We start from the raw sequence: 17,734 nt of genomic DNA, 5'->3' as shown, positions 1-17,734 counted from the left end.
TAGGGAACGAAGACACCGCTTTTTGTTAAAGACAAATCACACATTTCCAGAGAAGCAGCACCAGGCATTGCTCGAGTTTCTTCCATCGGTCTTTATTATTGTGGCGACCCTGCACTTCAGGAAGTGGGAAAGAATGTCAGGACATTATTGGTAGAGTACGGGGGGTCACCTTTAATTTCCGGGGTGACAACAGGTGATATAAGGGGAAGTTTGGGTGGGTTCGGGGCTCTTAAGTTGTGGCTGTTGTAGTGAACCTGTGTCCTACTACTATTTGCAACTGTTGTACTCTACTGTGTTACCTGTTGTTAAAGTGTTCTATTTAGTAAAGAGGGTTAATTCAATGTGGGCAGTAGCCTAAATAACTGTCTGTTTATTGAGACAATAAAACACTGATTCTTGGGAATTTGGATAAAACAGTTTTTAATTTTGAAAATAACAAGTTAGTTAAATTACAAAAGAGACTATTACTTTAATAAGTCAAGAGCACTGAAGAAACATATTTTAAGCATATTCATTTAAAACAAATAAAACTCCCTCTGACGGTGGTGACTTAGGAACTGACGGGGGTGACACTAATCTGACGGTGGTGACAGTGGCCTCATTACAACATATAATTCCGAAATGTATACCACTCAAGTCAATCGCTTCTTGTTTAACAACCTTATCCAACTATTGGGTCCAAGAAATAACAATCATGAGCACTGTGATAAACATTTTTCAAGGAATATAAGGTAAAATTAAGCAATATCATTATTAAAAGTACCCCATTCCCATATCATCAAATATCAAATCATCATAGTAAAAAATAAAATCATTACCAGTAGGAATAATGTACTATGTATCACTGACATCATCCTAAACTGTCATGTAGTGCCCCCTACTCATAAAATAATACATTATATTCTTCTGAAAACTGTAAACTGTATATTGGACATGAAGAACAGATAACAATTGTGTGCACTGTGGCAAACATTCAATAAGAAACATATAGGTTCAATTAGCAATAGGCTATCAAAGTACCCCTTAATAATCATCTGAATAAACTGAAATGTTCCAAAATACAGAAAGCATTCTGTGTAAATACCACAGAACATATTTGGCACAAAAATAATAAAAATTCACACGTGAACTCCTGTGAGTATTCCCTGACTTATTTACATCACTCCACCGCTCATTTTTGCGACACACTGCAAAACAGCCCCGCCCCCGAACAACACAGTGGAGGGTTCCAACGGAGAGTCAGGGGCCGGTAGAGGAGCTGGTGCACCTCCAAATGGTGCCTGCTCCAACTTGTCATTTGTCTCATCCCCACTGGGTTACTCTTCCAGGAGTACACCAAGGGGGGTGGAGACACGTTTGCAGCAGCTGATCCGGGAGCAGGTTCCGGTCCAGCGGACCGATTTGAGCCAGAACCAGGACCCCGCCATCCAGCACTCCAATCCAGGGGTGCTGAGAAGGAGGTCCCAAAGAGCACCCACCCGGAGGTGTTGAAGACGTCGAAAGGTGAGTCACATGTGGAGAAAGCCAGAGAGGGGCTGCTGTTGCTACCATGCCTCTTTCCCCCATATGTGATTCATGAAGCAGATGACAGCACCCAGACGGGAAACCAGAGAGAGGAGCCTGGAGAGGGGAAGACACTTTCAGTCTTCCTCCGGCCTCTACATGAAGCAGATGACAGAACCCAGAACGGGGATGAGAAGATACTGAGGCAGAGGCCCTCGGTTGTTTCAAGAAAACCGAGGCCGCTGCCTGAGCTACGATGCAAGATGAGATCCAGACATACCGACGCACACACCTGACAGACATTTACTGATACTGGACGCATGAGTCCACAGACATCGCATACATGAGCCACACCGAGAGTCACTATTGCACGCCACCAATTATACTGATGTGAACATTGAGATTCATCATAAAGCACACATGAAGAACAATCTGTACAACAACACCTTACCGTGGACGACAAAAATGACTGGACCAGCATTAGAGGGGACAGACCTTGCAGAGTTTGTGGTTAGAGTCCCAAGCACCCTGGAAGTTATCCAGGGATATCTGTCCCTCTGTCAATGGCTGATATGTGTAAGGTTAAGAAGTGGTTTTGTGTAAGGTTGGATGTAACAAATGTGACTGTTCTTTGGAACGAATCAGTCATCTCTTGAATATTCCCCATCTGCATGGTTATGGTGTATGGCAGAGTGGTACAGTGAGAGTGTTGGGGAATAATACATGTAAGGATACGGTTTCTATGTATGCTCACCCTCTACTGGATGATTTGAAAGTTCCATTGTATCTGAGTTCAATGTTACTTGTCTTGTATACCATTTGGATGGGTGACATTAATTCCTGATGTTGCTGACTATGCTATTCATACACCTTTAGCATACTACAGAAGATGTAGTATATGGTTGATTGAATGTTCAAATAATTATGGGAAGTTAGTTGAAAAAAAAATACATTTAACCACACTGTGTTTATGTATGCTAACAGCCTGTTGCATGACTGCCTGTTGCAGATGGACCTGTAAGTACTGTATAAGGACATCACCATGTTGGCTTCCTCATGTAGCTAACAAGGGCACCATGTGGGGATGTGGTAAGAGTGCTTATTATTTCCTGCCGGCCGACTGGTCGGGAATGGGTTACCTTGGGTTTATTGTAGGAGCCCTCAGACCTATAGATGGGTTGCCCCTGCACCCCTTGCCCAAACATTGGTGGCACCGCCACAAAAGAAGTATTATTAAAGCAGATGCTAAGAATCTGGGATCACATCACGTGGATTCAATAGTACCTCAGTCACTTGTCATGTTTTCAGCTGCTATTTTCCCTGTGTATGGTGTTATCACTGCCTTTACAGATATAAGGAGCTTAGCACTAGGGTTGGAATCTATTGGTAATGAGACAGCCAACGCCTTAACTGCGGTTGCTTCTGAGATGGAGGCCAAGAGGCAGGTAGTGCTACAGAACCCTATGGCACTGGATTATCTGTTGTCAGCTCTGTGATAGGTCATGACTGATGTACTTTTATCCCAGAATATCCCAGAATCTGCTAATATCACAAATATGCTCACATTAAAGAGATAATTTCAGCTTTGGGGGAACTTGAAGCTTGGAATTGTGCTGACTGACCTCCTCGGGTGGGGTTTCTTTTTCGACTATATTTCAAATGGGAATCACTGGATTGGGCGAGTTAATCGTTGTTGTGCTGATTGTGGTTTGTGCTTGGAAGATGTGTACTTTCGGCTGTGTACAGTGCTGTGCAGTAGGCTCTCGGAAGCATGCCAGTAAAATTATGGTAGCCCAAATCAAGCCACAGACAAAAGCAAGCAAAACTGATGATTACTGTATTGCCCTGAGAATGATGGACTTGTCTGATATGTAATCTCAAGTACCACGTGACTACTTTGCCAATGTAATAAAGATGGCCATTTGCCTCCTTCTATTTTCCAATTGATATACAATATTGTATGCAATCTGAAGAGATCTGTCTTTAACCACAAATCCGTTAACAATAATTAAAGATAATGGTTACTTTATTGCTTGTATACTGTTTGAAATGCTCTGAATTTACATGTAATGAACAGTGTTTGGTCTATACCCTGCTGTGTTGAGCTCACGAGAGCACGACCCTTGGTTATGTCCAGGAGAGAAATATGCCTATGTTTCTAGAATCGTTGATAAACTGTCATTATGCTGTTTGCTTATGAAGTGAATAGCTGTAAGCTGGTTCTTTTGTAAGGTCCTAGGAAATGCCTGTGTTACTAGGATGAATCAGAGGTTACAATATCACCAAAGTGTATAATGCCATGCAACTTTGAACAAGGAAAATAGAAGGAGGGTTAAGGTCATTTCTGGGAGCCCTATCTAGAGAACTAAACAAAAGCTATTCACTTCATTGACTTTGTACCTTTTCACCTGATTGGGTACTACCTAATACTTCTTCAAATCCTATAATCATGTATGCTGTACTGAGTAATAAAAGATACTATATTGTTTGATTGTTAAGGTATTGAAATGTTATGAAACTTGTGAAATGTAAGGCACTACAGCAGGTCCCAGGTAAACAGTTGATGAATGATTGTTGTGTTGACGTTAAACGTCAAAAGGGGGGACTGTGGAAGAAATTTAGATTTCCTGTGTGCTTACATTATTCACTAATCAAGAGAACTAGTCATTGGATACTAGTTAGTATGTTCTCATGTAAGCTTGCTATTAATAAGAGTAGATTGTGTCTATGTGTCAGGGTTAATAGATGTTTGAGATCAGTAGAAAGTACTAGCTAAATGGTCCTTGTCATGACTACAAGGAGAGCTCCAACTATGAACTCTGTAGTTTGAGTGGTCATGTGTTGGGAGCTGTTAATCTCTTTCTCTGAGACTGTTGTAACGTCATTACTGCCTGACTGTCACTATCTATGTTTACATTCTTGTGCCCTATAAAAGATGGTCCTCTGTCCTTCAGAGCGGAGAGAGACTTGATTGAGACCTAAGCCTGGTATTGTGTTGTCATTTATTGTCAGAGGTCTGGTTTTGTCTCCCAATCTGCAGATTGATAAATACTTATTAAAATCCAGAACTCAACTGAATTTAGTCACTCCGTTTATGAAGAGACGGACAAAACACTTTCTTCATCATAGGCTACACACCATAGCTGTTAATGTGTGGATTTTAGTTTGTAATTTCAAATGTTTAGGCATCAGGCATAGGCCTATATCTCAATCTAAATGATCCGAGTATAATTATCATAGCAATATAATTGTTAACAGTAGCCTACAATTGCAAAACAAACCTAAAACTGCCCTCCATTTCCCCGACACAAAAACCATGTTAAAAAGTTAGGCTACTGGATGTATTGATTAATAGTAGGCTATTTATTTTAAACAATGTAAAAAAAGCCAATTTAGATGAGTTTAGAGGGTGTTATTTAATCAACGAAGTAAAGGTCTAAAAAGGTCCTCGACCTACGTAACCTATCCTTTACAACGTCAATCATGGCGTGTCATTTTATTTTGATTGAAGCGGTGGATAAAGGAGCTGTCATTGTACACGATTTAAAGGGAACGTTCTTTCTGGAAGAAGTCACGTGGCCGTGTGCATTGCTTTTGCCGTGGTGGATTGTATGATCCATGTTTTACCTCTCGGGCTGCTTAAGAATAGGGTGCACGCGCAATTAGCTTTACATTTACATTTACATTTATTCATTTAGCAGACGCTTTTATCCAAAGCGACTTCCAAGAGAGAGCTTTACAAAAGAGCATAGGTCACTGAACATAACAACGAGATAGTCCCAAACATTGCAAGCAGCCAAAACATGAAGCATACATTGTGAAAAAGCTAAACAAGTGCCAAAAGGGAAGACCCATAAGAGCATGTAGTTATACAAGTTAAAAATAAAACAACATGAACCACAAAAGTGCAGGACTGTACCTGTAAAAGAACAATCAACAGTAAAATATTACACAGCAAGTACAAGACTTAACTTCGTTATATCTAACCTACAATAGCAACAAGTCACTCAATAAGAGTCGTAGTGATCCTGGAGGAGACTAACAAATCCAGCCATGCATTCTTAAGTGCCGTTGTACTCCCGGAACAAGTGCGTCTTGAGCCTTTTCTTGAAGGTGGGGAGACAGTCAGTGTCCCTGATGGAGCTGGGGAGCTGGTTCCACCATTGGGGCGCCAGGCAGGAGAAGAGCTTTACTACTTAAATCTGACTTGAATTAGTAGGACTGCGTGAGCTGAAATTGGCCTTTATGGAACCGCTTTAGCCCCGCTTGACTAATTAAACTTATTCAAGTCTGGTTTAGGACTTTAAGTCTAGCTTTTTTGAGCGGCCTTTATGGAACAGGCCCCTGGTCTCTGGTTTATAACCAACCATGTCGGGGACGCTACATTGGTGTCAGAAGTGCTTGAACCTAGCCATTGCTCCAGCGATCAACTTCCACTGCGGATAGGGCTGCTCATGAGGGGCCGGGCGCCCGTCCTAAAATAAAGGTGGAACGATTGGATGGAGGCGGAGGGAGTGGCGTTGTAGGTCCGCTAATCTGCGCGCCCAGATGCAGCTGGCTTGCCCCCGCTCTCTGCATGAGGCGCTTGACGTCACGAGACGTCATGAGGTCATCTGGGGAGAGGCTACGGGGGATAAACCGAAAGCCTTGCCCGTAATAAGAGCAGCGGAACCGTGCTTGGAGAGTGGTGACAAACCTTCGTGGGCGACGGAGATAACCAAACTGATCCGGGCTATCTCACTGCCTGCTGCGCGTCAGCCCCGTGAGACTCCCCACCGGCGTCCAGGCGACAGGGTTTGTTGGGGATGTGGCCTGCCTGGTCATTTGGTGCGTGACTGGGGTCCGTGCAGATGGGGCCGGGCGTGGTACAGGCCTTAGACCTGCCCTGGCTGGAGGAGCAGCTGCTGTGCATTGACAATGAGGGATCTGGGGGAGACATTGTTGTGGTGGGGCGCACAACAGCGGGGGACTTTTGCCACATTCCTGTGGTGGTTGAAGGGACACCATGCACGGCCTTGGTGGACACGGGGTCCCCTGTGACGATCATGCAGCCGGACGTAGTTCCAGTGGGGTTGGTGTTGGAACCGACAGCGATGCAACTTAGAACTGTCACAGGTGAGACAGCCCCTATGTTAGGGAAGAAGATTATGTCACTGAAAGTGGGGGGGCGGTCCAGCATTTGGTGTGGGTGGCTGGTGTTCAGGACCCCCTGTACAGCGCTCGACTGGTCAAGATCAGACCTCGACGCATCCCACTGGCAAGGCAAGAGGCTGCTGACAAGGCTGTGGACGAGATGGAGGTGGCAGGTTTCATTGAGCCGTCTAATAGCCCGTGGTTAGCTCCTGTAGTCATGGTTCCTAAAAAGAGGGGCAATCTGCGGTTTTGTGTGGACTATAAAGGGCTGAATGCAGTCACTGAGAAGGCCAGTTGGGAAAAGACAGAGAGTTTTGTGGGACTGCAGAGTGCCAACAAGCCTCGCCTCACCTGACCCGTCAGTGCCCTTCATACTGGACACGGACGCTAGTAATGTGGGTATGGGGGCAGTGTTGGCACAGGCCAGCTCAGAAGGAGAGAGGGTGGTGGCATAATTCAGCCGGACTTTCAGCAAGGAGGAACAGCGTTATTGTGTGACCCGTCAAGAGCTACTGGCTATCGTGGCAGCAGTGAGACATTTCAAGTATTACTTGTGTGGTGTCCTCTTTCTCATCTGCACTGACCATGCTGCTTTACAGTGGCTGCTGTCATTCAAGGAACCCGAGGGACAGATAGCACGCTGGATGGAGGAGCTGCAGTCCTTCAACTTCAGGGTGGAGCAGCAGGCAGGGGCTCGCCATGCCAACGCAGACGCCCTGTCCCGCCAACCCTGTGCAGATGAAGGCTGCGGCTACTGTGAAAAATGAATGGCCAGAGAGAGAGAGCTGTGTGAGGAGGGAGGAGCAGTGGCGGAAGTGAAGCAGCTGGGGCTCCCTGTGTGCAGTGAGACTAGCCTGGTCGACGTCAGCGAGTGGAGGAAAAAGCAGGCGGAGGACCGGGAACTGGCCCCGGTGTTGGAGTGGGTACGTGTGGGGCAACGTCCAAGCAGGGAGGAGGTGTCCCATCTTTCTCCAGGCTGGGCGGGGTTTCAGGCGTTGCAACTAGCAGAGGGGGTGCTGCAAAGGGGTTGGGTGGCTCCAGTGACAGGGGAGGTCACGTGGCAGCTCGTGGTTCCAAGAGTCCTAAGACAACTGTCTAACTGTGTTAGAGCAGTTGCATGGGGGCTTGGGCAGTGGACACTTCGGGACGACCAAGACATTGAGGCAGTTGAGGAAGGGCTTTTACTGGGGGAGACACAAACGAGATGTGGAGGACTTCTGTAGACAGTGTGACAGCTGTGCGGCCCGGAAGGGCCCCCCTGGGCAGTCACACGCCCAACTCCAGCAGTTCCCAGTAGGGGCTCCTCTAGAGCGGGTGGGGGTAGACGTGATAGGCCCCTTTCCTGTGTCCAAGGGGGGAAATAGGTGGGTGTTGACAGCCATGGACTACTTCACTAAATGGCCCGAATCCTACGCCCTCCCAAACCACGAAGCTGAGACGGTTGCTAACGCACTGATAGGAGGGTTTATTAGTCGGTTTGGAGTCCCAGAGGTAATTCACAGTCCAGAGTGTTCTCGGAGCGAGCGGCTGAGGGTGGAGAAGACCCGCACTACGCCTCTCCACCGGCTGGTCTCCAGCTCTCCTGAAGAAACTGCGCACGGGAAGGAACTGGGAAGAGAACTGCACACACCAGCTGAAATGGCGTTTGGGCATCCACCGGGAGAAGGGGGAGCGGCCCCCGGCCTCGACTACGCTAGAAAGCTCCGAGACCTGACTTACAATCTGGTTCGAAGTTTTGCCGCTCTTCTGAACCAGAGCCATAGGGAACGAAGACACCGCTTTTAAAGACAAATCACACATTTCCAGAGAAGCAGCACCAGGCATTTCCCGAGTTTCTTCCATCGGTCTTTATTATTGTGGCGACCCTGCACTTCAGGAAGTGGGAAAGAATGTCAGGACATTATTGGTAGAGTACGGGGGGTCACCTTTAAGTTCAGGGGTGACAACAGGTGATATAAGGGGAAGTTTGGGTGGGTTCGGAGCTCTTAAGTTGTGGCTGTTGTAGTGAACCTGTTTCCTACTACTTTTAGCAAGCGTTGTACTCTACTGTGTTACCTGTTGTTAAAGTGTTCTATTTAGGGTTAGTCTGGCGTGGGCAGTAGCCTAAATAACTGCCTGTTTATCGAGACAATAAAAGTTTATAACCACCCGTGTCGGGGACGCTACATTATTTAGCCAAATCTTAATCTTAAGCCTGTCGTGAGATGCACCCCCCCTCTATTGTCTGTTCTGTATATCCCAGCATCAAATGATTCTTACTGTACACTGAGTGCACTAGTATGAGTAAGCACAGTAGGAGAGCGCAACACGCATATCAGGCGCAGCATTCAGTCAGTTTCTGTGCTTGTTTTCATTTTTGTGAGCGCAGAAAATCCCAATTCGCACAGGTAGCCTATGTGGTAGTGAAAGGAATAAGCATAGAATTAGAAATACTGGCCCTACTGAGGACAGGATATTCTGACAAAATGCTTATCCAGAATGATGATAAGGTCACAGATCCATAGCGTCAGTGCGATCGCAGCTGAGCTGCAACAACTCGGTTTCTTCTGCAGGACTAAGCGTCAACTTAAGCAAAGCCTGAGGAGGATTCTCAGGGGGAGGATTTTGCATCCACCTTTTATCATTCAGAGTGGCATACCTCTCTGTTGGAAAATAGCGATCAAAGTTCTCAATAAGGGCAACCAAATGAGTTTGATTACGCGCAGACGGCTGCTGGTCTTTCAAATGGGGGAAATTCATTTTTGGCCTAAAACATATATATTTTACATTATTTTTCTAGTTCACTGGCTAGTTCACCCTTACGACACTATCTTAGCCTACTGTATGTATGTAGTATGTATGAATGAATGAATGAATGAATGAATGAATGAATGAAGGAAGGAACGATCAACAAAACAATATTAAACTCGAAGAAAATGTGGGAATTAGGTTCAACTGAAACAAGGCATGTGTATAATTGTATGAAATGTATGATGAAAACTTGCTAGCAACTTCACCAAGTAAATAGCCTACCAAGAAATAGGTTGCAGCAGCTCTTTCTATGGGACTGAGCTTGAATAGCTTCAGTGACTTTTTATAGTACAAAATTACTGTCAATCAAAAGGAGACAGACCCTCCTATTTCGACAGACCCTCCTATCATCACGCGGAAGCCCTGCATCCAGGCCAGCCCACTCCTCCATTCACCCCCAGCTGAGCGTCCATGGGCGGGACATAATCGCAACAATTATCCAATGACCGTATAGTTTTGAAGCACTGAAGAAAACTGTTCAAAGCAACCCCATTGAAGTCCTGGAAGCTGTAGCCTGACGTTGTCATACTCATAATTCTGGTCAGAATATGAGTCTGAAAACTCTCCGTTGGGCTGTGTTTCAACCGAACTCGTAAAACAAATGCCTCTACGCTCAATTGGATAGACCTACAACCAATCAGAGCAACTTAATATGTTGTTTGTTGAAAACGAATTCAACCCAAGGGGGGTGTTCCATCAACGTCGCTAACGCAAGTCGCGCCAACACAAATAAGTCTCACTTGGGTGAACGTCAACTTAGACTTAAGCCTCAAGCCGTTCCACTAACGTTCCGTTCCACTAACAGGCAACGCTAATTCAAGCTAGACCTCAATAAGCTTAGACTCTGCAGCCCAGATCAGGCGATCGTCGAAAAGAGGAGTTATGTCGCAAAAAGCAAAGCGTAAAGCAGCAGAGAGGTGTTGTTTCAGCAGCGTAAATTGATTTTTTGACTTTTTGGAGCTGTCCCCAAAAAGGGCAATGTTGCCGCAATTAACATGGCAAGGGAGGGAGACAACTTGTCGAACCATTACGACCGTTAAAATGCGTATATTGTAAACCTACCAAATCTACTTAACATATATGCATTTAGGCCTACTGATAATTTGCGTAATTTGATGAGCTGTCTTAAACCGTTCTGACAGGCTAGCCTATGGCCGATATTCTCAACAGGAGATTGAGAATAATAGCCCAAAAAAGAAAGTGGGAGCAATTGAAAATTGTAGGATAAAATTCAAAACACTGAAGAAAGCCATGGTTAATTGCACTTGATGTGGGCTGATAATGTTTTTGTCTTCAAATCTTGAACAAAATCAATACATTTCTTCAAAATAACTTTGCCACGCGCATGTATTAACTGATAGGCTAAATGCTGAGAAAGATAACCATGACTAAAGGGAAAGATAACCATGACTAAAATAGGGATTCACTGAAATGACTAGTATTGCACAGATCCATCACTGACTTTTTAGATCAGAAGGTGACCCAAACTGCACACTTTGTTTGGCAGAACAGTCATTTTAAATTGCTCAGCATGACTATCATTATTATATCACGTGTATTTCCAATTAACATAGTCTGCCTCCACAGATCCAGAGGAGGCTTGGACAGTGATAGACTCACTTTGGGAAAGCATGCCCAGACTGTAGGGCACAGCATCTAATTGTCTTCTTTGGAAAGGGCAACATTTGGGACACTGTCATGTAGGGGTGTAGCCGGTGTGTGGTGAAACTCACTCCTCAAGTATATAAGAGGCCACCCGCGTCAAGGAAATGCTAACTTTTCGTTGGCGTAGTTGGTAGTGGTGGCGCTTGGGAAGTCTGAGGTGGTGAGTTCGACTCCCGGTGGGAGCGGACAGTGGCCTGTATACCTCTGACTGAACTTGCAATACCACGTCTGTTACAGTGGTGCCGTGACCCGGATCGCTAGGATAGCATCAGCTAGCCGACAGGAGTGAGTTTGAGGGGTGAATGTAGCCGGCGTGTGGTGAAACTCACTTCTCAAGTATGTAAAAGGCCACCCGCATCAGCAAATTGCTAGCTTTTCGTTGGCGTAGTTGGTAGTGGTGGCGCTTGGGAAGTCAGAGGTGGTGAGTTCGACTCCCGGTGGGATGCAATACCACGTCTGTTACAGGGGCAGCATAAAGGGCACTTCATAACAGCACCCTTTTCCATTGGAAGTAAGGGCATGGGAACAGACCAATTTAGGCCATTATAAGGGCACCATATAGGGTACTGCATCACATTTTCTATACTATAAAGGAACTCATTAAGACGTGTTTTTACATTTATAGAGGACACACTGTCATTTATTGCGTGGGGCATCCTGGGCACTCAAGCATATTTTACAATGTGAATGGCATACAGTAGGGCACTTGGTCTAATTTTTGCCATTCTAAGGCATTTTAGAAACACTTTCAACCATGGGGGCACCAGGCAGTCACGCCCTGAGTCTTCCAATGGGCCTGGAAACACCCATGGGGACAGTATATTGCACCTATAATATTGGGGAAGCCAGAGGAGAGGTAATAGAGAGGCTTGTCAACATATAGGCTACTTTAAACAATGAAAATACTTTATATAATTGAATAAAAAGTCTCCTTGATTCTTTGTGTTTCACGATTACCTGAAAAACTGATGATAGTATTCAGGTACTGCTTGGAGCAAAGTATACCCTTCATATTTTCTGGCATAGTTCAAGAACGTCCCACATGCAAAGACATAGACAGATGCAGACAGACTGAACAGTGTCAAGGCTTGGCTACAGTGGGTTTGCTCTTATAGTCTACTCTCCTACTTTCTACAAAGGATGGTAGGCTGCTCTTATGTGTTCATTGCCATCCTTAAGAGTTGCTTAAGTGTTATTATATATATATATATATATATATATATATATATATATATATTATATTATTTATTTTTTATTTTATTTAAGAATGACAATTAAATCTATCTAGATAAACTATGCTGGGCCTACTGAACCTATACTTCTTCCACAGATACTGGTCAGGGAAGCATTACTTCTGTCTCTGAAGACCCTTGGGGCTGGTGGGATAAACACTCTTTGTCTAATCTGAGCACCTTCATCCACCACAGGCTTGTCAAAGAAAGGATACGCCATAATTGATTGTAACTTGTCTTGAGGCTCTGCTTAGTTTCTAAGGCCTTATTTTATGTCAATTAACTAATGGCTTTTGAAAACAGATAAAGTGACATTTTTTATTAACTTGTTAATTTAAATTAATATATTTTTGGGAGATGAAGTAGGCCTAAACACGCGAATCATTCATGTATGCACTTCAAAAAGTCTGAATTTATGTTCCCGAACACGGACTAAAGTGCTTTGCGCGCAGGAATTTACTCGACGGAACTGTCTTTTGAGATTCTGTTTCCGCCTGTTTGAAATTATTTGCAACACATTTTAGTTTAGCTTGACTTTTAGCCTGACAGGGATCAGGCTAGTCCCGATCCTTGGTTACGTAGCTAGAACTAGAATACTCCACCTTAATGGAACGGAACTCTCGCTAAAGTAAGTGAGACTTGGCGAAATAAGTCTCGCTTTCCCTTAATCGACGTTGATGGAACACCCCCAAGGGCTCTTTCGTGATGTTGATTACCTTACTGTTGATCATCTGTCCATTATCTATAAAGCCCGCCCTGGCAATTTCATTGGTCCGCCCACATCCCGGTTTTATGTTCCCAATACGAGACCCTCCGGACCCAACTTCCCGACCAAATTTTTTAGTGGGCGGTGAGAAGTTGGGCTGGCAGCCAGGCTATAGAAACTGAGCTTCAACAGGGAAATGCACTGCGGCGTTACGGGAATGTATGAGAAGGAAATCAGTCAGTTGACCTGCTAATATATGTAGCTGATTCTGAATGAACTCGTCTTCGATATGAACGTGTTCTAACGCATTTAAAATGTTCAATAGTAAATATTTGACCATTAATTAGTTTAAGAAATCGCCACTGGCAGAGATTCAGATCGTGACAAGGCGACCCCCCAAAAATCTTTTGCGACCCACCCGAGGGTCGCGACCTAGTCTTTGGGAAACACTGCATTAGACTACACTACACGATGGATAGAGAGGATTGTCAATGTGACTGGCTGGCAGAGGCATAAAACCGCGATGCGGTTATTTTAGATTTAGATCATTTAGTGGCAAAATCAAGGTTACTCGATTACAGGTTCCGTGACCACTCATGAACTCTGGATGGATTAGTTAGAGCTGACAGAAGCATATGATTTATACACGTAAGTAGGCTACAAAACATCCAACTTTTATTTCTTTATTATACAGTCTTCAGTCATAATACTCCAGCACTTGGGGGGGGGGGCAGTAAATGACTTACCTTACTGCGGATGCATATGAAGAAGTTCTACCGTAAAACGCCGCTGTTTACGTTGCTTTACGTCTACCGCCTGCTTATTGACGGTAAAATGGGGCGGGGGTAATGTATACACATCCAAAACGCTTTGTCAAATTTAGACCAGTAAGTGATTGTGAAAGCGCAAAACTGACAGTATAACTAATAAAGATGGATCCCAATCGAATAATCCAGGCTTTGAAGGGGACAATTGATCCCAACCTCAGGATAGCGGCTGAAAATGAACTCAATCAGGTGGGTGTTTGAGCGAAATAAGTTTTTTTGTTAACGGGTTAATCATACATCCTTTATGTTAAGAATGGGTTCATGTTATGATTGTAAGGCCCAGCATCGAGAACCAAATACTTTTCCGAACCTTCACAGTTTAGTTTTCGTGCTCTTGCGGTTCCCTTTGGTCATTAATTGTTTGAAAACCGTCGCTGAAACATAAGATGTTGCCTCGTAAATGATATAATTCATTTTACAGCTTCACAATCCACATATTGTTCAGAGCGAGGATAACGTAATAGATAGTAACTAACTGATAAACAGAATATGCAAGTACAGTTGCTAAACAAATAACAAAGTCAATCAACCAGAGTGTTGTTTCCTCGGTGTGTTGGTTTAAGAGAATACTCTCGGACGCTCTTACCCATGCAGTAAGCTACCATTTCTGACATCATGCCCCAATAAGAAAATGTGATATACACCCTGCAAATCGGACTAGTTTGTTCGCGTTCAAACAGATCATCTCAATTCAGGGAAACTCGGAAGAAATTCATTACATTATCTCGATTTAAAACGTATTGCTGACTGGTTGATTTCATTGTGTCTTGTCTTATAAATGTTGGTTCACAACTCAATGGAGGTGTTTTTTTATTTGTGTTCCAGTCTTACAAGATCATCAACTTTGCCCCCACCCTGCTCCAGATTATTGTGTCTGAACAGGTAGAGTTCCCCGTACGCCAAGCAGGTAAGGAGGACTAGATTAAATTTTAGACTACGCGTTGACTGAAACTATTAAATGGACTATAGTATGTGGTGGTAATGAAATGGTATGAGCATTTGTGAAAAGTAGTTGACCCTGAAAATGTGTGTGGTGTCCAGTACCGTCTGATCTTCAGTGTGTGATGTCTTCATTGTGCGCCTGCCCTGTGCAGCAGCCATTTACCTGAAGAACATGGTTAGCCAGTACTGGCAGGACCGCGAGCCCTCAATTGGGGAGGTGGTGTTCCCCTTCAACATCCATGAGAATGACCGCCAGCAGATTCGAGATAACATCGTGGAGGGCATTATCCAGTGCCCAGAATCCATACGGTAAGTCACAACTCTGTAGCTTTGACTGAAATCTGAATGTAGCTATACTTCAATTGTGGTGGTAGTGTTCGTGCATTGAACACCCAGTGTTGGGATCTCTCTCTCTCTCTCTCTCTCTCTCTCTCTCTCTCTCTCTCTCTCTCTCTCTCTCTCTCTCTCTCTCTCTCAGGGCCCAGCTGACGGTGTGTTTGCGAGCCATCATAAAGCACGACTTCCCTGGTCGCTGGACAGCCATTGTGGATAAGATTGGGGTGTACCTGCAGTCTCAGAACAGTGGCTGGTATGGCAGTCTGCTGGCCCTCTACCAGCTTGTCAAGAACTACGAGTGAGTCTCACCTCCTTCCTCTGCTCTGGTTGTCTCTCCTTAGTGCCCGTCTCTGGGGCCTGGTGGCCACTGATGACGGTACAACAAGGAATTGTAGTCCTCATCAAAGATAGTTGGAGATGGTTGATTAGGTGTTTTGTTTCTGAGGGTGTTGTGTGTGCTGATCTGTATAATGCTGATCAATGTGTATGTGTGTGGGCCAGGTATAAGAAGGCTGATGACAGGGAGCCGTTGCTGGCAGCCATGCAGATCTTTCTACCCCGTATCCAGCAACTCATAATCCAGCTGCTGCCAGACTCCACCATCTTCTCTGTCCTCATCCAGAAACAGATCCTTAAGATCTTCCACGCACTCGTACAGGTGTGTCTTGGTTAGATCTCTTTGCACTAGGTAGTCCCTCTAAACTAGTGGCTGTGTCTGTCATAGTTGTGGGAGACATGGTGTGTTACCGACAGTGTGGATGTAAGTGCGTAACGGAGTGTGTGTTCTCTTCTGCAGTACTCCCTGCCTCTCCAGCTTATCAACAACACTATTATGACTCAGTGGATGGAGATACTGAGGGCTGTGATGGACCGCAGTGTTCCTCCAGTGAGTTTCACACACACACACTCTCGCTCTGCTCTTTCAATCCCTCTCTTCCTTCCACTTCTTGTTTTTTTCATAATATGAACATGTTTTCCAACCCTGTGTCTACATTTGTGTGTGTGTGGTAGGAGACGTTGGAGGTTGATGAAGACGACCGTCCGGAGCTGGTGTGGTGGAAGTGTAAGAAGTGGGCTATGCACATCTTGACCAGGCTGTTTGAGAGGTGAGGCTCCGTAGTCACCATCACCTTACTTGAGGATGAATCGAGACAGAATTCGCTTCCTGGAGATGTACTAAAACAGTTTCCCGTTTCGTAGGTATGGAAGCCCAGGGAATGTGACTAAGGAATACTTTGAGTTTGCAGATTTCTTCCTCAAGACATACGCCATGGGCATACAGCAGGTAGGAAAAGTGTGCAATGTGCATTGATAATTCTAGGAGCTTACACTGGACTCTCCACTCATGAATTGATGCCGAATTTTGGAAACTCTCTATTGCACACTGTATTTCTCATGTCATATTCAGACAAATAACTAGGAATGGTTTGATTAAACAGGTTTTTTAGGTTTTGAATTGATGAGAATACATTATGTACTGGGTTTGGAGGCAGGGATCCCTCACTGAATTGCTCCTCCCAAGTTTTCTTACATTTTTTCCCAAATGCGAAGCCATCTGTGGCATTGCTTTTAGAATGGACCATCAAATAATGCCAGGAGTGTTTGTGTGTATGTTTTTGTCCCACAATTATCTCAAAAACCAGGCACTGTGCAAAGTTCAAATTTGGCAGGTGTCCATTTAGGAACCCAAGGACGTTGTTTGGATAAGCTCTCCAAGATCCCCAAAAGTTATTTGCCACCAGTTTCACGATGGAACTCTTTCAGCCATGTTGAGCTGGCACTATGTATAGTGAGCACTTGAGCAACTGATCTTACGTGTCAATGTGTGAAGTTGAAATGCCGTGTATTGCTCTGATGAGTGGTTGGTGAAAAGTAAATAGTCCTATAAAGTGCATTGCATTATATGACAAACTTGTTGAAGACGAACAAATTGCAAACACCAATGATTTACATTTAGCAGACGTTCTGATCCAGAGCGACTTACAGTAAGTACAGGGACATTCCCCTAAGGCAAGTAGGGTGAAGTGCCTTGCCCAAGGACAGAACGTAATTTTCACGGCTGGGAATCGAACCGGAAACCTTCTGATTAATAGGTCAGCCATCTGACTCCCTACAATATGGCCAGGTGAGCAGGGTTTTCTTTTTGAAGGAAATGCTGGATAGCTAACAAAGAGAAAGATTATATTTAGAGTGGATATTTTATGTCAGCTGGAAGGATATTAACTAACACAAACAACTCACTATGGTTAAGCCTGATTTCCATTGCTTTAGGCCTCATCAAACAAGGACTTCACAAATATGTTTTTTGGGTAGGCCTATAGTCATTTAGTAGCTAACGCCGATAGCGCCAGGTGAGCAGGCCTGACTGTTGGCATAACATTGAATCAGCTTCTTTCTAAGGGTTTTATCATTTTTATCATTTAGCAGACGCTTTCATCCAGAGCGATTTACAGTAAGTACAGGGACATTCCCCCAAGGGGGAAGTGCTTTGTCCAAGGCTACAAAGTCATTTTTCATGGCTGGCAATCGAACAGGCAACCTTCTGATTAATAGCCCGATTCCCTAACTGCTCAGCCAATTGATCACCAGTTGTCTGTATG

General features: G+C 44.5%; 1 protein-coding gene across 6 annotated transcripts in view; it reads left to right on the top strand.

The window, feature by feature from the left end:
- Window positions 1-13,868: 13,868 nt before the first annotated feature.
- Window positions 13,869-17,734, top strand: part of ipo8 (importin 8) — a 40,828-nt gene continuing 36,962 nt past the window's right edge. For 3 of the 6 annotated variants that reach the window (XM_084701330.1, XM_084701332.1, XM_084701331.1), the window contains exons 1-8: window positions 13,869-14,045; window positions 14,682-14,763; window positions 14,951-15,107; window positions 15,277-15,432; window positions 15,636-15,792; window positions 15,931-16,020; window positions 16,146-16,240; window positions 16,335-16,419. In XM_084701330.1, coding sequence (XP_084557456.1) covers window positions 13,962-14,045; window positions 14,682-14,763; window positions 14,951-15,107; window positions 15,277-15,432; window positions 15,636-15,792; window positions 15,931-16,020; window positions 16,146-16,240; window positions 16,335-16,419 — 906 coding nt within the window. In that variant the 5' untranslated portion in view covers window positions 13,869-13,961. The remainder of the gene's footprint in view (window positions 14,046-14,681; window positions 14,764-14,950; window positions 15,108-15,276; window positions 15,433-15,635; window positions 15,793-15,930; window positions 16,021-16,145; window positions 16,241-16,334; window positions 16,420-17,734) is intronic. The other 3 variants (XM_084701328.1, XM_084701327.1, XM_084701329.1) reach the window with 3 other exon arrangements.

Source organism: Hypomesus nipponensis, chromosome 7 (assembly GCF_054491055.1).
Source record: "Hypomesus nipponensis isolate SF chromosome 7, ASM5449105v1, whole genome shotgun sequence".
In the NCBI taxonomy this organism is placed as follows: domain Eukaryota; kingdom Metazoa; phylum Chordata; class Actinopteri; order Osmeriformes; family Osmeridae; genus Hypomesus; species Hypomesus nipponensis.
The sequence above is the reverse complement of the archived record's forward strand: the minus strand, read 5'-3'. Positions and strand labels throughout refer to the sequence as shown.